Genomic DNA, 22,942 nt, shown 5'->3' on the forward strand with positions numbered 1-22,942 from the left:
TATTATATTCCAATCTGTTAGTATTCAAACGTTATTCCAAGAAAGGTTCCATAGGTTTCACCAGACTACCAAAGGAATCTATGACACATAAAGGGTTAAGACTTCTTGGGGTAAGGGTGCTAACAGCATTTATGTTCTATCAGCAAGTAAAACCAAATGAGTTTAGCACTTAGCAAGAATAATTAAATAAAATAGAAAGATACCAGACAGCAGGATTTTTCTTTCCACTTCTACCATAGCATTGCTGTTCTGCTTCCCCTCCAGTGGCTATCTTATCCATAGTCTCCCAATATTCCTGGGTTTCTGCTCACAGGATCCAGTTTCTCTCTCCTGAGGTTTCAGTCTTTGCCAGCATGGTAGTCTACTGGATTGGTAGGGGGAGTCTTTACTCCTACAGAGCTTTGGGCGGTGGCCAAGGGCAAAGGTGGTATTCTCATAGTCTCATCTCCCAAACCTCTTCCCTTCTCCCACCTGTCTACCTTCCCACTCAACTACTTAAACTGTAAGTTATAGATCTGCAGAACTTAGCTAGTCTGGCCTTTAGACAAGAAGTATAGCGTCTATAATGAGGCCTATACTTAAAGCTTTTTCAGCTCAGTAAAAACTTCCAGAGGTTACCCATTACAGTATTATCTACATACCTTAATGAGGCATTGGCATATGGCTTCAATTTAACCTCTTAAAAACATTTTTTTAAAAACCACTATTTTCATTGAAAATCAAGACATGCATGTTCAGGGTATTTTAAGCTGAGTCATAATAACATACTCATAGCAAATGTCTCAGACTGAAATCTATTCTTGTCTATCCAATCTTTCAAAGAACCTGGCTCTTGTGAATTTTGCTTTTCAGTATAATAGTCATAGATATTAACTGATGGAAAATCCAACAGGCACGAAAAGATGGGAATTTGTGTCATATAAAACTGAGTCAATCCATCTCAGTATTTTAGGGTAAGAAAGACAGGCCCACATTATTCAAGTCTAATTGGGTGGTTTAGTGATAGTAAGTAAACTTCCAGTGATAAAAGCATGCAAAAAGAATAACAGAATGCTTATGTCAATCAGCTTCTTTGCCTGCCCCCAGTTTCTAAACTGTCAATGATGGTCATAACAGAGAGCACCTGTGGTTCCAAAACAAAACAGAAACAAAAGCAAAAAGCAACCCATCACCAGTGTCTGAGCTAGATCTCATTGGTGTCAGTGACAGCATAGTTTTCACTCAGGAGGGCGAAGAGAGTGCTTTCCTAGAACATGCCAATCTAGGGTAGCAGACCCAAGTCACCTCTGGATTATACTAGTTTTGAGTAAGGTAGATAAAGATGCCCCCGCAAAGGGTGGTAGAATCCATTTGCTATCAGGTAACATGCTCATCAGTCAGCTCTTTCAGTTGTTTCTGTCTACTTGCTCCTTCTGTTGTCTCTGGAGAAAAGAACCTAATCTGGCCAGACTACTTTGAAACTGTATCTGCTAAGGGGAGAGTGGGAGGCAGAAGAAGAGTGGGGAGTTGTGGGTATAATCAGATTTTTTTTGATGTATTAATTGGTTCTGCTCCTCATCCTTTTTTTCCTCTTTAAAAAGGTGTTATAAGGTTGGTTCTACAAGAGGAGGGGGAAAGAGAAACACAGAGGGAAATTTAGGAATTATAAAAACAAAGGCATCAATAAAAACATATTTTTAAGAAAAAACATCAGGTAAAAAGAAAAACATCCCCCAATTTTTATGTAGTGCCTACTCTGGTATTGAGTTTGCTCTTCAAAATGGTGAGAAATTTAATGCTTCTTGTTTTATAATGTTTAACCTTGACATATATATACTCTGTAGTGTGTGAGATATGTGTGTATGTATAAATAAACTCTATTGTTCCTGAAACAAAAGAAGAGCCTTTTATTCACAGATCTTGTGCCTTCTTTTTAGTTCCAAGGCCAAGCTTTCTCATTTAGCTCACTAGTCTGCTTGAACTGCATCGGAATAGCTCGTGTCTTTTAGGTTATTTTTTTGGAGACATTTTCTGAGACCTCCACACATATCTAAAATTTTGCCCTTATGAAAGAGAGAAAATTGACAGGCTGAGTTACAGCTTAACAAAAAGAGATTGTCTAGTTTTCTGGTTAATGCTCCGGGTTCATTCAGTGAACACTTATTCAGCCCCTTTTCTTCTTACACAACTCTCTGTTGGATGTCATGATACAAGGCAATAGCTAGTCTTAAAAAAAAAAAGAGTAGAAAACATCGGGCCTGTCCTCAAGGAGATTGCAGTCCAATGATAAGAACATAGATGTCCTTCAAGTTGTCTCTTTCATAAAATCATGAAGTTGGAAGAGGCTGCCAAGATCATCTAGCTCTTCCTTACTCAAAGGAAGAAATCTCTGTGACTTCTCCAAAAGTGATCATCCAGTTTCGGAATACCTTTAATGGGGAGCTTGCTATTTTATTTTACAAGGTAACTTATCTGTAGTGCACTACCTTCTATTCTACTGCCTGTGTGGATGTCAGATTTATTCCTCACCTGGCTGCCAGATTTACTCAGGTACCTGAAAAGAGACAGCAGATGACGCTTGTTAGGAAGCTGCTGCTACTCCTCCTCCTCCTCCTCCTCTTCCTCCTCCTCCTGCCACCACTACTACTACCACTACCATCATCACCACCAAAAATCAAAAAAGGAAAGAAATCTATCTTAATGTTTAAATTGAATATGTAAGTTGGTGTTCTCCAAACATTCCACCTTCCCCAAGACACTTGCAAAGGCCTATATAAGGAGCTTTACAATTATCAATCAAAGTAAAAATTGATTTCTTCCCCTCACATTTATTCTTCAGCAGGTTCTATTACTTAACTTGACAATTCAGGGGACCTTGGAATTCCCTTGTTTGTTTTTGCTTACTACCATTTCTCTTTTCTTTTTCTTCCCACCACTTATCAAACTGATGGCAGAGAGGAGTTCATGAAATCCGAGAAATTAGACAGTTTCACTTCACAGGATGGCCAGATCATGGGGTACCATACCATGCAACAGGATTGCTGGGGTTTGTCCGACAGGTCAAGTCCAAGAGTCCTCCTAACGCAGGCCCGTTGGTCGTCCACTGCAGGTAAATAGAAATTTCTAGGTAATAGTGGGTTGGGGGTTTTTTGCTTTGGGTTTTGTTTTTTTTTTTTTTACAGAAAACAAAGTGAGCTTATTTTTCACATACTAACAGGCTCTTTGCTCTTTTTCAGCGCTGGTGCTGGGAGAACTGGTTGTTTCATTGTCATTGACATTATGCTAGACATGGCAGAAAGAGAAGGTGTAGTAGACATTTATAACTGTGTCAGAGAGCTACGGTCTCGGAGAGTCAACATGGTGCAAACAGAGGTACAGTCAATTTTCATCTGTTTTTTAGCTCTACTACATGCACCGTGGAAACAGAAATTTAAAGAATTTTAAAAAAACCATAGCTGGTGCTCTTCTTTCAGGTCTCTATAGAGAAAAAAAGATACAAGCCTAGCTAGTCCCATTGTTTTCCTTTGTAAACATTAAAAAGGCCTGTGAATACATATATCTGGGAATAAAGGTTCATAAACACAGGGCAAAACCTAATATTGTCATATATATCATAGCTAAGTGGTACAGTGGATAAAGCCATGGATCTGGAGTAGGAAACACCTGGCCTCAGACACTAGCAATGTAATTCTGGGCTAGTTACTTGACCTCTGTTTGCCTTAGTTTCCTTATCTGCAGAATGGTGATAATAGCATCAACCTTCCAGGGTTCTTGTAAGGATAAATTGAGATAATATTTTGAAAGCATTTTACAGACCTTAAAATAATACATAAATGCTAGCTCATATTATCATTGTTGTGTGGCTTCTAGGTCAAGGAAATAGGTGTGTAAGCACATAGTATAATTCATTTCTATTGTGACTTTTAAAATAACCTGTAACTAGAGGTAGACTGACTCAGACAATTGGGCATGTGTCCAGTAGCCTCTAGAGGAAGCCTATACTTTATGTACTTTTCCAGGACTTGCAGGGAACAGCAAAGACCTGTGGTCCCTAAAACCAAACTTCCTGGTCTAGCATAGGAATGGGTCTGGTTTGTGGAGGTCATCCAAGCTTGCTTAGCTATAAAATTAAATGCAAGGTGCCTGGGGCAGTTACATTTTGGAGATAAAGGACTCAACTCCTGTCTCCTAACAAATGCAAATTTGCATTAATCATTTTATCTTATTAACTATGTGTCAGAACACCTGGAAATTACCCTCTAAAATGGCTTTGAGTTGCAAAGAAACCCAAATTTCCTTGTAAAACTAATATAGAGGACAGTAGACAGAGACTTTAAATGCTACCTTTTCCTGCCTATTTTTTAGAGTGATGATTATCCTTTTTTAAGTGTCATGTAGTAGACGCAAGAAAATATGGAAAGTGCAGAGTCGTATTTATATGCAGGGACTTTTAAAAAGTTATGGGAAACTATCCTGAAAGTCAATTCAGCAAACCGTTAATTTGGAGAAATTGAAGTCCAATTCAGTATAGCCCAAACTGTAGAATATTTTTTAAGGAATCAGGCTATTGGTGATTTTAAATCCATAAAGTCATAAACAAGATGCTTCCAAATAAAAGTCATGTCCTACCTATTTTAATGAGCACTTAAGGATTGTCATCACATTAATTGATTTTTGCAGATGAGTGTTACTCTGCTAAAAACAGATTGGAACCTTTCTCAGAATTTCTTCAAATGCATCAAATAAAATACATAGGATTACCAAAAACCCCACAATTGTATTGAAATACAGGTATCAAAGTTCTGGTTGTTTTTGTCCTAAGTTCATGAACCCTAAGTTTAGAATACCTCTCTAAACAACATTTCTGTCTTCTAAGAATCCATTGTTTATGTTAGTGTTTTAAAGATGATACTAGCTTTTCTTTCTTCTCTAGCTACATTGCATTATTCTTTCCCCCCCACCTCCCTTGTTACTGACTATCTGATTTAATCTACTCTATCAGGAGCAGTATGTATTTATCCATGATGCCATTCTGGAAGCCTGTCTTTGTGGAGATACATCTGTCCCAGCTTCCCAGGTTAGGTCTTTATACTATGACATGAACAAGCTGGACCCTCAGACAAACTCAAGCCAGATCAAGGAAGAATTCCGGGTAAGCCACATAAGCTTTGGGGGATTCCCCCTTTCCCCCAGCTAAGTAGATCCCAAAATCTGATTAATAGAAAGCTCCCTTCAACCTTTAGTCCTTGGTCCACTTGACTAACAGAACTAGTTTTTCTCCTGGAAGGAAAAAGTCATGCAATAGATTCCCTTGTTGAGGTGATATCAATGCCATACATGCAAGGGGTTCTCAGTAATACTTAGTACTGCCAACTGATGTTGCAGCTTAGGTTCTTGGTTTCAAACTGTGTTTCCCAGACTCTAGACTACTGGTCATCTGTCTAGACCTAGCCACCCTTTAAACTGAGTCATGTCAGGATCCACCACAATGGCCTAAGCTAGTCGCCCCTTCTGATATCATTGAACATTATCTAGGAAATTTAAGGAATACAGAGTGTTAGAAAGAAAAGTTTGACCCTAAATACTTATCTGTCTACATTCACCTCATTTTTGTCTTCATATATCCAGTGCTTAGCACATAAATGTTTAATTCATTCATTTTCAGTTTCTTTTTTAACTTTCACATGAAACCATGATTCTCTGTTACACAGTTTGCTGTTTTAAAAGTATACAATAAATTCAGTATGCTACTGTCAAAGCTATCCTGTTTCCCTCTAAACTCCTTTCTGTTCCCTTCTATGCATTTTCTCTTAAATGCTTTTAAAATTTATGAATGCTTTTAAATACTTTAAATGACTTTTTCTTTTTTTTCTTCCTTTTCCTTTCCTTGTCAACTCTATCACTAACCTTCCCCTCTCCCTATCCACAAAACAATCTAATTGAAAAAAAACTCTTCTATAATAAATAAGCATTTTCAAATAAAACATTCATATATGTGTATACATTTTATGCATGTTACATATATGTGCGTAAACATTACAAATGTAAAGAATATGTTTTACATATGTATACACACATATATATGTATATATGTGTATGTATGTATATTTGGTTTGTTTTGGACTTATTTTAATATCAAACCCAGAATTTATCTATTGTGCCACTGATATTTTCCTAAATATCTCTTTCTTTGGTAATATAGACTCTAAACATGGTGACTCCAACTTTGCGTGTGGAAGACTGTAGTATAGCACTTCTACCCCGAAACCATGAGAAAAACCGATGCATGGATATCCTACCCCCAGACCGATGCCTGCCCTTCCTTATCACAATTGATGGAGAGAGCAGTAACTACATCAACGCAGCTCTGATGGATGTAAGCCCTTCTTATTTGGAGGAAGGAAGGAAGGAAGGAAGGAAGGAAGGAAGGAAGGAAGGAAGGAAGGAAGGAAGGAAGGAAGGAAGGAAGGAAGGAAGGAAGGAAGGAAGGAAGGAAGGAAGGAAGGAAGGAAGGAAGGAAGGAAGGAGAAGAGGAAGGAAGGAGAAGAGGAAGGAAGGAGAAGAGGGAGGAAGGGAGGAAGGAAGGAAAGGAGGGAGGAGAAAGAAGGGGGGGAGGGAGGAAGGAATAGCAGGAGGAAGGGAGGAAGGAAGAGAGGGAGGAAGGAAGGACCTTTAGCTATAAGAACAGGATCTGAAAATTTTTCTTTCATCCTATTCATTTATTCTATTTTTTCCCCCTGAAGACACAAAATATTTTTTAACTGATGAATTCAAGATCCCACATATCAGTTATGTCAAGGCCAAGGTTGTCTAGTCCCTCAGAGACAGCCAGTCCTGGAGGACTGATGAATGAAATATGTCTCAGCTACTTTTTCTCACACTTACATTTTTAACTATCCAGTCTAGGAGCAATAGATACCTATCAAATCACAAAGGCGGCAAAATGGGATAATATATTTTGTAGGATTATTTTAGTCCATTTTCCTTTAATTTGGGCAGTAATTAACTGGGTTGGGGGGGGCAGGAAGATGGAGATGGCCTGTCAGTATAGTACACAACCCATTACTTCCTGTCAGTCTGTTTACTTCTAACTGAATGAACATTTGCTGTTCAATGATGAAAAAGTGAATGAATATTTATTTTTAGTGCCGTTATGACAATTTTAATACTATTGGTATGGTATCAGTAAAAAAGGGCACTTAAACTTTCTTTAAGCTCTCCAGAGCTATAAAGAGCATCTGTAACATTTTATAGCTGGAGTAACTAAAACTCTCACACGTACAAAAAAACAAATTTTTAAGAGCAGTGGGTATATTTTAACTATGCTTTTTTATTTTAAAAAAGGTAAAGTTGAAAGTTATGCATTAAAATGATTCATTGTAGATACACTCAATGTTGGCTTTTAAATAAGAACATTATCACCTCTCACCTGCAATAGTGGCCAAATTAAACCCCTCTCCTTCCAATCTTCTTCCCATGGTTTCTCCCTTCAGTCTCTACTGTGTGCCACTGTCAGATTAAATCTTTTCAATACACAGTTCTGATCACTCTATTCAGTCCCTACTGTGTGCCACTGTCATTTTAATCTTTTTAATTTAATCTGATCACTATTCATTGTCATATCACTCTAATCATTCTATCGCTCAAAGACATTCCTCATTGACAGTCCAAACTGGCTAGTTAATTTGCCATTTAAGGCCCTGTATAATCTGATTTCCTCTGACCTTTGCAGCTTTATCCTGACTTATCTTAACTCATCCTTACGTACTCCATATGCCAGCCAAAATGCTCTTCTTGCTGTCCCCTCAGACTCATCCAGGACTTTCCTGGCTCTGCTCATGATGCTATTGGCATGAGTTGAGTATTTATTTTCCTATCCCCTCCCCCCTTGAAATTTACACCTTCTTGAAGACCAGGGTCTAATCCTACCTCTTATGTGAAGGCTTCCCTGACTCCCTGCAACTAGAAGGTATCTCTCTCTCCCCTTAACTCATATTTCATTCATATCTGTGATATATTATATATTCTATTTTGTATTATAGTAATTCAATTCAAAAAGCATTCACTAAGTGCCTACTGTGTATTAGATTATGGACATACAAAAACAAAAAGCAAAACAGTTTTTGCCCTGGAGGAACTTATATAATCTTAGTAAGGGATAGAGACAGTTCTTGTGAGAATCAAATGAGATAATATTTGTAAGGTGCTTAGCAGTGTCTGGCATATAGTAGGTGCTTAATAAATGCTTGTGCCCCCCCTTTCCCTAATTTTTATAAGCAGCTAGGTGTCAGTGAGTAGAGTTTTGCACTTGGGGTCAGGAAGACTGAATTAAAATCTGGCCTCAGACTCTTACTAGCTGTGTGACCATAGGCAAGTCACTTAACCACTATGCACCTCAGTTTTCCAATCTGTAAAATGGAGATAATAGCACCTACCTTCCAGGGTTGTGGTGAAGATAAAATGAGATAATATTCTTAAAGTGCTTTGCAAACCTTAAAGCTCTATATAAATGCTAGTTCTTAGCAGTATTATTATTAACCACTTTCTGCCTGTGTATCCTTCTCTGTAAGAGGAGGAGATTGTACTTGTTGACTTCCAAGGTCCCTTCCAGCTCTGAATCTATTCTTTCATGTTTATTGGATGAATGAATGAGTATCTAAGAGTTTTAAGCTTCCTACTCTTTTATCGAGAAAAAGGCATTTTATTATGGTGAACTTTCAGAGAAATAAACCAAGGCCCAGAGTAACTACTGATAATGGTGATATGACTTAGTAAGTATTAAATGTAGGGAATGTTCTCCACCCCCAACCCTGTTATCAATATGCTATAGCATTATCATGATTTACCAAAGTAAGGCCATGGTATATTTACAAGCACAACTAACTAGCTAAGTGGATCAACCGCTTTCTTTCACATTTTTCGAAGTTTATTGACTTGGGTTTTTCTCTGTTTGCTTTTTGCAGAGCTATAAACAGCCTTCAGCTTTTATAGTCACCCAGCATCCTTTGCCAAACACAGTCAAAGACTTCTGGAGACTGGTCTTGGACTATCACTGTACGTCTGTAGTCATGCTAAACGATGTGGATCCAGCCCAGGTAAGTTCCAACAGCCATTTTCACTGAGGCCAGGATCAGAGGCAGCAAGGGCTGCATTTATTCGTTTATCATATTTGAGACATCCTAGTGTAGCATGGGCAGTAAGCATCAGGCCGGGAGTTCAAAGATCTGGGACCTTCGAAGCTGAGGAACGCTATTAAGAATCAGGCAGGTATCAGGTGTGAGAAAGCAAACAAATTAGAAACAGATAAGGCAAGGTAAAATCAGGGTAGGGAAAGACTTGGGTCAGAAACCAGCAATACAGGACAAAACCCTCGGGGATACATATATATATATATCAGAAAGCAGGGCTCAAATGCTAGGCAAACTGTCAAGAGCCAGGAATTGAAAGAACAAAGTAACACAAACTAAAAAATAGATACATGGTGCCAGTCATTTAAAACAAAAAACTAGGTAGCTCTTTGCCTCCTCCTGGGAGATATTAATATATTTTTTTTGTTTTAGCAAGGATCAATATGCAATGTAGCTATCTAAGGTTTGCCTGGGGAAATAAATGAGACCACCCGGCAGGGAGGTGAAAGAAGTGAAGGAAGAATGTAAATCCTAAGGGGGCAGCTAGGTGGCGCAGTAGATCCAGCACTGGTCCCGAAGTCAGGAGGGCCTGAGTTCAAATCCGACCTCAGACCAAACATTTGACGCTTAGTAGCTGTGTGACCCTGGGCAAGCCACTAACCCCAATTGCCTTAAAAAAAAAAAAAGAACATAATTCCTCAGTTGGAGTGCCAGGCTACTTTGGGGATACATAAACCTGGATTTGGAATCAAAGGATCTGATTTCAAAGCTTGCCTCCACCCTTTATCGCCAGTATGACCCTTAGGCAAGTCACCTCCTTAAAACTCAGTTTCCCTCTCTTTAAAATGAGGAATGTCAGGGCAGCTATGTGGCACATGGATTGAACACCGGCCTTGGAGTCAGGAGGACCTGAGTTCAAATTTGGCCTCGAACACATAACACTCACTAGCTGTGGGACTCTGGGCAAGTCACCTAACCTCAATTGCCTCACAAAAAAAAAAAAAAACAACAACAGCAAAAAAATAAATAAATAATAAACAATGAGAGATTTGGAGGAGAAGACCCTTAAAGTCCTTTCTGGCTCAAAGCCTATTGATTATCCATGATCCTAGTTGAGAGGTAGGTCGTTTAAGTAGGGCAGGCTGGGAGAGGTTTTCCCTTCCCCCAGTCCTTATTTGATGGGTTTCTATCTGGCCCTTCACAAGGAAATTAAAGTCACTTCTCCAAATATCTCTAACTGTTCCTATCCTGTTACATTTCTAGTGCTTTGTCTCAAAAGCTAGTTAATGAAACTTTAACAATAATCCTTGTACTTGTATAGTTCTTTTTGCTTAAGAAGCTTAAATGTTTTATAGTCTCTCTCCCATTGATTCTCTCGGCAGGGTAGATTTCCCCCATTTGTAAAGGCAGTCAGACACTGAGGTTCAAAAGGATTAAAGGATTTGTCCAGAGTAACATCTGAAGGTAGAACCCACAGTCCTAATTTCCCAGCTCATAGTTCTTTAGGTTGAATTGCCCAAACTCTGAAAACTTCCCCCATTTCTTCCTTCGTACCCACTCTCCACCCCTAGTAATAGGTACTCTGGGGCACATACTTGTTTTATTTATTTATGATTTTGGATAAGTTACCAACTTCTCTGAGCTTCAGTTTCCCCATCTGTAAAGTGGGAATGATAATACTTGTACAACCTATCTTGAAGTTTTTTTTTCAACAAGCATTTATTAAGCACTAAAGAAAGACACTCCCTGCCCTTAAAGAGCTTATATTCTAGTAGATAAAGACAACATATAAAAGAAAGTTGAGGGACAACTAGATGGTGCAGTGTCCTTCCTAAAAATGAAGATTCTAAGAGAAACTAACCAATCAAATTAGATAATAGATATAAAGAATATTATAAAGCAGTATATAAATTCCATAAAAATATAAAATGTCATACAGAAATATAAAACCAGTATATAAATGGAAAGAACACTAGACATCATGTCCCCAAACCCAGGCTCAAATCCATTGGAGCTCCAAGGTGGTTGATCGTGGGAAATCATTTCTCTGAGCCTCATTTTCTTCCTTCAGTTGAAGAATCTGTGATCGTAATGCTGGCACCACCTCACAGAGTTCTTCTAAGAATCAAGTGAGACAACATGAGTTCTTTGTTGACCACCTGCAAAGGTGTTATCAATGTTATTTGTTTAGAATGCTTCCCCTTTTTTTGACTGGCACAAATCCTAAAACATACTAAAACATTGCTTTCTATCCAAGTCAGTTTAAAGGAAGACTTGAAGTCTTTGACATGCTGTTTTGAACAACTCTCTGAATTCTAGGCATTCATCCTAAGCCCTAAATTTCTGAGCCCTAACAATCATCACCTACTCAAGGAATGGTAGGGAAAGAGAAAAGAGCTTCAAACTAGTATTCAGGACACAGAGGTGATTTTCAGAGTGTAGGAAAAGAGACTCTGGGGAGTCAGTCTTTTAGGAAACGCTAAATAGAGCATTTGAACTTAAAAGCTGTTGCAATCGTACAAGAATAGCTCTTGACTCCTTTAAGTATTTATAGGTCCAGTTCATGGAAGTGTTATGCACCATTAAAGCCATTTTCTACACAGTTTACTTGGGCAAAGCATGGAATGCAGTATATCAAGAGCCAAACCCCAACTTAGGAAATTCATATTTCTCCACTATGAGTAAAAGACAGGCTTTTTATTAGGAAGTTGTACTGAGAGAGCAAATGAAAATCAAAACCAGCCCCATCAACCAAAAACCCAGCAGAGCAGCTCAAATGTACATGATACAGGTTTTATCATTGCCTCAATACCCCATCACGATGCCTGTTGATTTTAACAGTTGGTATCCTGAGGTATCAAAAAAAGAAAATAAGCATCAGCATGCTGTAGTTTTACATGGCAGCTTTACAAATGGATGGTAATAGTGTTTAAAAATAAGTAAATACAGTTTTTTGTAATTGTGAACTGTTGCAACACAAAAGTTACAACAACAAAAAAATATTTTCCATTTTCATTCTTAATCAGAAAATCTGAGGCTTCCCGTTGACTGCAGTGGATAGATATGTGCCAGGTGGTGCGTTTTTGCATATATAAGATGAAAATTGACTTTTTTACTCTGAAGAAAAATTGTCAAGACCCTGTGATAAATAGCATCCGTTTTAAAGTTTCAACAGGTGTATTCTATAAAAGTATGAAGACCTTTATTGTTTGCTGAACATGTTTTACCCGAGACGATTTAATATACTTTGTATTCCAGCTGCCATAGACACAGGCTATAAGACAGGCCTTTAGATTTACCCTCCCTATCTTCACACCTCAAAAAACAATTACTTAGATGTCATCAAAAAGATAAAGGTTAATGAAAGGCCTAGAAGAGTCATTGACATGCATTAGTTCAAAATTCAGATATTGAAATTCAGATTTTATATCATAATTATCTCTGAGAATTTCAAGCAGCACATCTTCATGTTTCCCTTGCTTGGAGGAGGTCGATGGGACCCTGGGTTGGTGGGTTCTTTGCCCAGAGCCTGGAGTCAGGAAGTCTTGAGTTTAAATCCAATCTGAGCCATTCTTAGCTGTAAAACTCTAGACAAGTCACTTTACCTGTGTTTGCCTCAGTTTCTTCAATTGTAAAATAGGGGTAATAGTATTACCTATTTAATAAGATTGTTGCGAGGATCAGAGGAGATAATATTTGTAGAGCACTTGGCCTAGTGTCTGGAATATAGTAGGTGTGTAGTAAATGCTTATTTAACCTTTCACCTTCCTCTCTACTGACTTTCTTTGAATCTCATCTATTAGTGGAGCCTTTGAAAAACCCTAAGCCTCCCCACACAATGCCACTCCATACTGAATTCATCAGTGCTTTAGATTTAGGCAAAAAAAAAATAGACTTATAACTCTAACCTCAGAGATTAGTGTTTCAAACCTTTAAAAATTATGTTTTCAGCTTAAAGCTCCTTCCAGGTGGCATTGCTGGGCATGCTCTGCGATGCTACTGTAACTACACATATGTGGATCTAGGAAGAGTCTGACCTGGTCATAAAGTGTCCAGAAATCAGTACTGACCTCTGAACGTGATTAAAAGAAAAATCCTTCCCCAAAATAATCATCAGTTATGGTGCTATCCGTATCCAGAGTGCAGAGGCTTTGTTGTTAAAAGATAAGTGTGGGTCTCTAAGGTCTTTCAAATATTTTAACTGAAGGCACTGGGAACTCCCCAGAGCTAGATAGGAGCTTCTATTAGCATGCAAATGTATTTGGGGGTTCCCTGGATAGAAATGCTGTTAAGAGATATAGTGGCCCAACTGGGAGGACAGAGTTGTAGAAGGCTAAAGGATGTTCATGGAGAGAAAAGAAGAGAGATAGAGAGAATATATGGAGAAGAGGAATATGGGGAATGGGATACAGAAAATCCGGGACATGGTTATGGAGAGCTTATAGGCTTGCAGAATTGCCTTTGAGCAGGTCAGAGGAATGATCCGCTTGGTCTTTGGCATTGCCCTCAGGAAATTAGATGTGTTAATTGGTTTAGTAGGTGGCTGCTAGCATAACAGTTTTGACCATGGGTAGTGCTGGGGTCTAGGCTGAAACAGACCTTTCTTCTCCAAAGACCATGTACTGGTTAACAGTAATAGCCCAGCAGAGGCTAAATAAGGGAAGAAAGATACATAGGTATGAAGAATCATAATCCCAAATATCAGTCTAGAGGCGGGGGACATGGTAAGTAGGAAGGAATTATTTTATGTCTTAAACCAAGATTGGAATCCTGCCTCAATCACTCACAAGCTGTGTGACCTTGAATAAGTCACTTCACCTCCAGAGCCTCAGTTTCCTCATCTGTAAAATGAAGGGACCTTTCATGGCCCCTCAGATCCTTTACATCTCTAAATCAATGATCTTAAGATGTTTGAGGAGTGTAAAGTAGAAGTGATTTACTTCAGCTGCGTACAGTTTGCTATAAAGAAAGCTGGTGAAGGATTTTTTTTTTACCCACAGCAATTCACAAAAACTCTCTACTAAAATATAGACAAGGGTTTCTTAAACTTTTTTCTGTCATGGACCCCTTTGATAGACTGGTGAAGCCTATGAACCATTTTTCAGATAAATATTTTTAAATGTAGAAAATAAAATGCCCAAGATTATAGAGGAAATCAAGGTAATTAGGTGCCACAGCTGATAAAGCGCTGGGCCTGGACTCAGGAAGAACTAAGTTCAAATCTGGCCTCAGACACTTACTAGCTGGGTGACCCTGGGCAAGTCACTTCACCCCATTTGCCTCGGTTTCCTTATCTAGAAAATGATCTGGAGAAGGAAACGACAAACCACTCCAGTATCTTTGCCAAGAAAACCCCAAATGGGTCACAAAGAGTCAGACATGACTGAAATAACTGAACAACAACAAAACAGAAGAAATCAATTCTATTGAAATAGTTGTCAAAAAATAAAGTTCACAGACCCCCCAGGTTCAGAACCTGGTAAGGGATTCTGATCTATGTTTCCAAAGAAAATCCCAGTAATGATGAAATTTCACTTCTTTGAAGTATTCCATAAGCATGTGCTTAACCCTCATGCAGAACCCTCAATGACATAGTAAAATTAAGTTGAGCACTTGTATCATCCTTGTGTTGGACTTCAGAAGACAAGATGAGCAAACATGGGTATGACTGGGGAAAAAGACACAAGAGAGAAAGGGCATAGCTTTAAGAGAAAAAAAAAGATCTCCTTTTTAAGTCTTGGGTGAAGCAGCAGGGTGACCCAAAGTCCACTCTGGCATAAAGTATAGACCTTTTTTAAAAACTGAGCAACAGAGAGGGAGTTGTTTATTTTTGTTTTTAATCTATCCTCGAACTGACTTAGTAGAGGGAAGTGTAATCCAGTAGACACATTTTTAAACTTTTGGTGGCTTGTGTTTTCAGGAGGAAAATTATAAGGAAAACTTGGCACTTCTTTATATGGCCCAAGTGAATTTCTCAAATTCAAAGCCTGGGCAAAATATCTCCTCTTACATTCTCGTCTTACCCTAGGGTAGAGTCCAGTAAACAGTACCCTCTGAGGATCCAAGGTACCCACAAGTCATCACAATACATTGCAGATCTCATCTACAGAGATAACAAGATTATCTTGAAAGTTCAAACCAAGCCAGAATCCAAGTCTTCTCCTACAATAGTTATAAACCCACAGATAATCTCAGAATAACTCTAGTCTGCCGGGTATCTCCCAGCCTGAGAATTACTTTTAATTGTGGTCTACAAATATTAGGCTCTTATAACGGTAGGTGCTTGGGAAAATACAAAATTTAGATAGGGTTAGTTAGGTGGTGTAGATAGAGCACTGGACCTGGAGTCAGAAAGATCTGAGTTCAAATCCAGCCTCAGACACTTGCTAGTTGTGTAACCCTGGGCAAGCCATTTCATTGCTCAGTTTCCTCATCTGTAAAATAGGAATAATGATAGCATCAACTTCCCAGTGTTGTTGTGAGGATCAAATAAGATCATAATTCTAAAGTGCTTAGTACAGTGCATGGCACATGTAAATGCTATATGTGTTAGCTATTGTTATTATCATTGTTGTTCAGTCATTTCAGTCATGTCTGAACCTTTGTGACACCATTTAGGGTTTTCTTGACAGAGATACAGGAGTGGTTTGCCATGTCCTTCTCCAGCTCATTTTATATATGAGGAAACTGAGGCAAATAGGGTGAAATGACTTGGCTAGGGCCACACAGCGAGTAAAAGTTTGAGACCAGATTTGATCCCAGGAAAATGAGTCTTCCTGACTTCAGGGCCAGCACTCTATCCACCAGGCCACCTAGTTGCCATTATTATTATTATTATTATTATTATTATTATTATTATTATTATTATTATTATTATTATTATTATTACTACCACTATTATTATTATTAGATAAGATGCAACCTCTACCCACTGTACCCACCAATCTTAGGCAGAACTGGACTGACCTTCTGCATGACAGGGAGTAACGTTCACTGGGTTGTTTCTTTCCATGTAAGATTTTCATCCCAAAGGAGATCTAGCTCCCTAGAATGAACAAACGAATGAATGAATGAATGAATGAATGAAAGAACAAATGAAAAGCATTTATTGAGCACTTAACTAGGTGCCGAGTTCTACACTAAGAATGAGTACAGCATGTCACAAGTTAGGGCTGTAAATTGACTGTTCCAAAGGAATATCCCAATCTAAAGGACTTGCTAGAGATTAGAGTACTGAGTAGGAGAGATTTAATTACCATTCATTACAAAGTCATATGAAGATAGTCTGAAGCCAGTTATTCCCTGAGGACTAGGGCCCATCAGCAGCGTGAAAGAGAGAATCAGTTCTGTTTTTTAGAACCAAGTGAGAGAGAATTAACTCCATTTAAGTGATGCTTTAGAGATTAAAGAACAGGAGTGTTTCTCCTGTGGGGCCCTTGTTAAAGCCACTAGAGTAAAATTTCTCTTATAATTCATTAACCTCATATTTCTACACATTTGAATCCAGCTATGTCCCCAGTACTGGCCAGAAAATGGAGTTCACAGACACGGCCCCATCCAAGTAGAATTTGTCTCTGCTGATTTAGAAGAGGACATCATCAGTCGAATATTCCGAATTTATAATGCATCCAGGGTAAGGATCACATCCAGCTTGGCCTACCTCAATTTAGATCTCAGTTGGTATAGAAGGCAAAAACCTGTTTTGTTTTTTTTTCTGATAAGCAGAGGAAGACTTGATTGAAACCTACAGCATGGTTTAATCAGGATTAAAAATTAATGCAATATTGATATCTTTGCAAGGTTCAAATAACTAAACAAAACAATTTTCCCCTTACATAAAATGTAGAGATAAGTGTCCCTGATCTACTTCACACCTGTCATGCACAGATCCTCAGATTATAACTTATTCTTCCCCTTCAGCTCACCTGTGATTAAAGTAAAGCCATTTTTCTGACCTGTGGACTATCTGTTAAATCCTTATTCCTTGACATTTTGCTTTGGGTCCTTGCAGGAGTGCAAGTATTGTGCTCCACTCTTATTTTCCCAGCCTGTCACTGAAAGCACCTGGTTCTTTATAACACAAGAAGATTAAAAATCATAACTCTCCAGGCCAGTAGACACTGTCTTTGTTATTTATAGGCAATGTCTGATTTAATAATGCTTCACTTTGATAAAAAGATCAAATAAGGGAAATCAGCCCATTGGAATTCAAAGTAAAGAGTACCTATTTCTCCGTGATTGTCATCTGATTTTCCACAGCCCCAAGATGGATACCGGATGGTACAGCAATTCCAATTCTTGGGCTGGCCAATGTATAGGGATACACCAGTGTCCAAACGCTCCTTCTTGAAGCTCATACGCCAGGTGGAAAAGTGGCAAGAAGAGTATAATGGCGGCGAAGGACGGACAGTTGTGCATTGTTTGTAAGTACAGAGAACAAAGGTTTTGAAGGAAGAAAGGAAGAAAAGGAAGAAGGGTGGAAGGAAGGAGGAAAGAAAGGAGGAAGGAAGGAGGGAGGGAGGGAAGGAAGGAAGGAAGGAAGGAAGGAAGGAAGGAAGGAAGGAAGGAAGGAAGGAAGGAAGGAAAGAAAGTCATTGTATCTGCCAGGACCAGGACCTATTGAAAAATCAAACAGCAGGTCTGAAAGAAAAGACTTTTCTATTTGTATATTTTGGGGTCCTTTACTCCCATTAAGAGCCTATATAAAGATATATCCTGAGAGGGTCTGATGTAGGCAGATGGTTGTGCTTAACCCTACTGATAATAATAATTAATAGCTCACATTTATATAGACCTTTAAGGTTTGCAGAGCATTTTACATATATAATCTGATTTGATCTTCCCAAATCCTTCTGAAGCTCATCTGCCAGGTAAAGTAGTGGCAAAAAGAATATAATGGCTGTGCTAAATAACCTGCTTGGGTTTTACCATTACTGAGTGTCTGAGAGGGGACTTGAACCTGGGTATTCCTGACTACAAATCCAGCACTTCATCCACTCTACCACCTAACTGCTTCTAATGTGAAGGTAGCATGATGAAAGGGGCAGATTGTGATGCTGTGGGTGGAGGACACAGTGTCTACTCAGCGATTTTTAATGGCATTGTTGCTGCCTAATACATTTTGAAACCTCTCTGCAAAGCTGATGTAATATTATTGTTGCTACTATTAGTATTAACAAAGATAATAACCACCTTGCTTTTGTCTACTTCTCAAAGCCCTTTCCCATTTATTATCTCATTTGAGATAATGTGTAGCTAGCCAACCAACTGTCATTTGGAGCATTTGCGGAAACTTCAACAACCAGATAGTTTTAGTTTTCATTGCTTTCTCAATGGGAAGCAGTTATGATTACACAGTGAAGCTTCCTACTGACCTGAAGTATAAATGAAGTTGATCTGATGTTAGAGTTGGCCCTAGACAAAATCACAAGGTAAAAAATGTAGTCTCCCTCCCTCCAACACTCCCAGATTCCCAGGACCTCCATGGGGCCCCTGACAGTGCCCAGATGTGTTCCTTCCCTGTCTTTTCTCATCCTTATCCAGACGTAGTTCATGAACTAACTTTCCATTCCAGAGGGAGCCATTTTCATTTACTTGTCCCCATGTAATCTGGTCCAGGCCTATTGTAGGCCATTCCATTAGCTCAGTTGCTCAGACTGTCATATAGATAGCAATCCTCTATTTTACAGGGCAGATCCCTCAATGACTCCAAAAGATGGTGTGAAGAAACAGCAGCTCCTGAATGTCTTCTTCCTCTCAGAAGGGAATCTTCTCTCTAGGAATTAAGCCTCTCCTAGCTGACCTTTGTTTCATAAACAGCCATGAGAAATCCAGCAATTCTCAGAAAACTATAAGAATTCTGAAGCCACCAGACCCTACCACCAGTACTAATGCCCTGTAATACAGTGAAAAGACTCCTGGCCATGGGCCTGTTTTTTCATCTTTAAAATGAGGAAGTTGAACTAACTAGCCAAGGAAGTTGAATAACGACAGATGAGTTCCTTCCAGCATTAAACCTTTGGTCTGGGTTTTCCATTTATAAGCTTACCACTAGCATTAAGTAGCAACTGAAACTTAGAGGGACAGTGGGCGTGAACGTATGATGATGTACCGTCTGGGTCACTCAAATTTTAGAGGTACAATAATTTTATCCTCTATGCCAAGATTAAAAAATAAGAAGAAAAAAAGGTTTGGAATGAAGAGTTAATATACAGAATATAGAGCTGGGAGGGACCTTAGAGATTATCCAGTTTAGACAGGGGTTCTTAATCTTGGATGGGTGGACCCAATGGAAAGATTTCAAGAGGTCCAATTTGGTTTATCAATATTCTGATAACTATATTTCCATAAAATTGGTTTCCTTTGTAGTCCTGTGTATTGTATCTTATGCATTTAAAAACATTCTTCTAAGAAGGCATCCTTAGGCTGCACCAGACCGCCAAAGGGGTCTATCCCATGGAAAAGGCTAAGAACCCCCTCGTTAATCCAGCCTCCTCAATTACAGATGTTGCACATAAGGAAATTTCATGCCCAAAGAGGCTCCCTGATCTTCTCTAGATTTAAACCAAAAGTATCCTGGTAAGATCTAAACCAAAGTATCCTGATTCCAACTGTTGTGCTGTTTCTTACCATATCACCTGTTAATCTTCAAGTAGAACATGTATCTGAATGTATGTACAACCTTCAGAAACAAGATAAGTGTGTTTGAATTAGAAATCTGGCCCTCAACCCATTTTAAACATTTTATCTCATAGCTTCAAGGAAATCAAAATGAGGAATACCTTCATTATATAGTAGCTTAAGCCTGTGCTGGCTGAAATGTAAAAAAAATAATAATTTTTCTTTATCGACTTATTAAGAAACCAGTTTATACTGGTATTCCTTAAAACTGGAAACATAAGAAAGGAAGTGTCTAGGAGGAATGAGAGGGGGGGGAAAACAACCTCCCTAGCATATTTCCCATCCTTTCTTCTCTCCAAGGTAAAAAGCATGACATTCGGGATAATGTAGCTCCACCTAATGGTTATGTTCAGAGAGAACTCACCCAAAGATAATAAACCACCAAGTGCTTTGAATTGAATGTCCTTTTAGAATTCATCAAAGGATAGATACCTGGGTAAGAAGGCCTCAGATTCAGCAGCTCTCTTAGGCACAGAAGCGAGCCCATGTCCCATTTCCTTCCTTAGTTTTCTTTTGGTAACCAGTTGTTTGAGTTCCATGGCATCATGGCCTTATATGGTCCTGGTGCAAAACTGGACCAAGACCCATGCTTTTTCAGATAATCACTTACAGGTAAGCCGTGTGCCAAATATTACGGAAAATTCACCCCATTATCTCTAATTAGAAGTAATGGCCTGGGTGGAGAGTTCACCCTAGCTCGAGAGGTGGTCCTAATTATTGGTTCACCAGTGTTTGAATCAGATATTTCCATAGGCTGCCCAGCACACTAAAAAGGGGATGTAAGGGCAAAAAGTAATCAAGCTACTTTATTCCCTTTATTCCAGGAATGGAGGTGGCCGCAGTGGGACTTTTTGTGCAATCAGCATTGTTTGTGAAATGCTCCGGCACCGGAGGGCAGTTGACGTCTTCCATGCTGTGAAGACACTGAGGAACAATAAACCTAACATGGTGGACCTTCTGGTAGGCACTTTCTACTGTACTGTTAAATCGAAAATCTCTCCTATTATCACCCAGTCCCTAAGATCTCTAAGCTTTTTCACAAAGGAAGAGAGTCATTTTCAAAAGCATAGTGTAATCACTTCACTTGTAATGGTTTTTTTTTTTTAATCTGCTTCTTCCCAAGGAGACTTTGTCTCAGCTTGTTTGAAATTTGGAAATAGTTTGAAACTCACAAGTGAACATCCTTATTAATTTCCCTTCCTGGCAGTGCCATCCACGTGGAGAGCAGTCTTAGCACAGAAGAAATAATCGTAGCAAATGAAATGCCAGATTTTCAAATTATATATTTTATAAATAGCTTAATCACCTAATATTTATCAAAGCTGTGAGTTTTAGTTTGACACCCAGAATATTGCACTTAATTATGGTGGCCACATCCCAGAGAAGGATTAAAGGAGTTGAGAAACAAAGGATTGTGTGCAATTATTTTCTTAGAGTATTTCATGAAATCTCTTTTTATGTGGAGCTGTTGAAGTGCCAACTACTGTGATTCAAGAATAGTGACAAAGCTTAGAGAAGGAAGCTTTTAGATTAGGCTTTTGTAGTCTTGTGTTGGGAAAAGATGAACCTGGGGAGCAGCAGGATTAATCCATCCTGGGGTGGGGGGAAGGCCTTTGTGTGGGCTGGGGGAGATGAGCTGCTGCTATCAGGTTTTAGAAAGGCTTTGCCCTGGGGGGTATAAAATATGAAAGCTGCAAAGTCAAAGCCCATTCTACATCAGCTACAGAGCTAGGGGATGAAGGTGCTGACTTGAGTCACCAGAAAGGTCAAATTTTGAGGTTGAAAAATAGTTGTTGTCGCCATCAAAGGACCTAAGATCCATTCATTTGCACAATGCTGAATTAAACATTTGTACAGTGCCATGTACATAATTGGGGCTTGGTAAATTATAATGGTGCCTGGTAATAGCTATAACTCCTAGAGACACAATCAAACCCTAGTTAACGTGAACAGCTTCATTTGGACATCTGCTTCTCCCCAGACATATGTTTTATGCATGATGAGTTGTGATAGGTCCAGGAAGCGTGGCCTGGGGAAGGGGACTTGGAATGGAAATGACCATTTTGCCAGGTGCACTCTCTTTCTCATAAGCTACTAACAGTTGTCTCATTGGCCCATGTATTGAGTCCACCTCTCCTCCCACTACTCCTGCCTGCCCTGCTCTGTGTAGGGTAGGTATTTACTATATACGTGGCAAACATCAACCCTTCCAAGCAATTTATAGATATGAGTGTTAGATGAGTTGCCAACTGATTGGTTTGTGCTGGGTATGCCTCTTGGTTGGCACAGTACACCAGAGTCACTGGCTGGCACACAAAATAAATTCACGGGGAGCTGTGCCTCCACTGAATTCTTAGGCTTGTGTGGATAAGACGGTGGAAGATATTCATTTGGAGTCAAAGGTGTTTCTGATTTGGAAGGCACTGTCAAAGCTGCCATATTATGGCAGACATATGTTCAAATTAAAGAATTCAGAATATGGCTACCTTTGGTTTCACCTCACCAATGGGGAGACAGATGCATAGCTTATAACCCTTGGCTGGCATCTGAGTAAAGCTGACCTTGATGAAATGTCATTTTGCTTATTCAGAACTCTGAATTAAATAGATTCATGTTAGAAATAGAGCCATCCGTAGTTAGCCTACTTTTTTTTCTAATGTAACTGGCAGCCAATTTTGCTACTCACAAGACTTACTGGGAGAAATGGCAGGCTCTTTCTGTGTCAATAATACGGAATATGGTACTTTGATGTAATAATGAAATAAATGATGATTTTCTATGAGGTACAGAGTTAAGAACCAAAAGGACCTTTGATGCTAGCTAACAAGTTAGAAGGCTCCTAAGACATTATAAATCATTCGGAGCTTCCAAGTGGCTCTTAATCTCCAGGGTCAAATAGAATATCCCCTGTTTGGCATTTAAAGCTCTTCATAACCTGGCCAGTTTCTGCATTTCCAGGATTACCTCATTTACTCACCTCCATAAATTCTCTGATTATAGTCACACAGGCTGACATGCTGTTTCTCAGACACGACACACCAGCTCCCATCTTCATCCCTGGACATAGATTATCCCCTGTGACTGGACTGCTCTCCTTCCTCACCTCTGCCTCTGGTGGCTTTGCTGCCTTGAACACTCAAGTCCTACCTTCTATA

At 39.1% G+C, this 22,942-nt stretch overlaps 1 protein-coding gene across 7 annotated transcripts in view; it reads left to right on the forward strand.

Annotated features, from left to right (window-relative positions):
• Positions 1 to 22,942, forward strand: part of PTPRM (protein tyrosine phosphatase receptor type M) — a 922,867-nt gene that overhangs the window by 884,874 nt on the left and 15,051 nt on the right. For all 7 annotated transcript variants that reach the window (XM_078153517.1, XM_078153511.1, XM_078153512.1 and 4 more), the window contains 8 exons: positions 2,934 to 3,088; positions 3,216 to 3,351; positions 4,982 to 5,131; positions 6,182 to 6,355; positions 8,943 to 9,074; positions 16,615 to 16,740; positions 17,367 to 17,530; positions 20,612 to 20,747. In XM_078153517.1, coding sequence (XP_078009643.1) covers positions 2,934 to 3,088; positions 3,216 to 3,351; positions 4,982 to 5,131; positions 6,182 to 6,355; positions 8,943 to 9,074; positions 16,615 to 16,740; positions 17,367 to 17,530; positions 20,612 to 20,747 — 1,173 coding nt within the window. The remainder of the gene's footprint in view (positions 1 to 2,933; positions 3,089 to 3,215; positions 3,352 to 4,981; positions 5,132 to 6,181; positions 6,356 to 8,942; positions 9,075 to 16,614; positions 16,741 to 17,366; positions 17,531 to 20,611; positions 20,748 to 22,942) is intronic.

Source organism: Phascolarctos cinereus, unplaced genomic scaffold (assembly GCF_003287225.1).
Source record: "Phascolarctos cinereus isolate Bilbo 61053 unplaced genomic scaffold, phaCin_HiC Scaffold_4;HRSCAF=312, whole genome shotgun sequence".
Lineage (NCBI taxonomy): Eukaryota > Metazoa > Chordata > Mammalia > Diprotodontia > Phascolarctidae > Phascolarctos > Phascolarctos cinereus.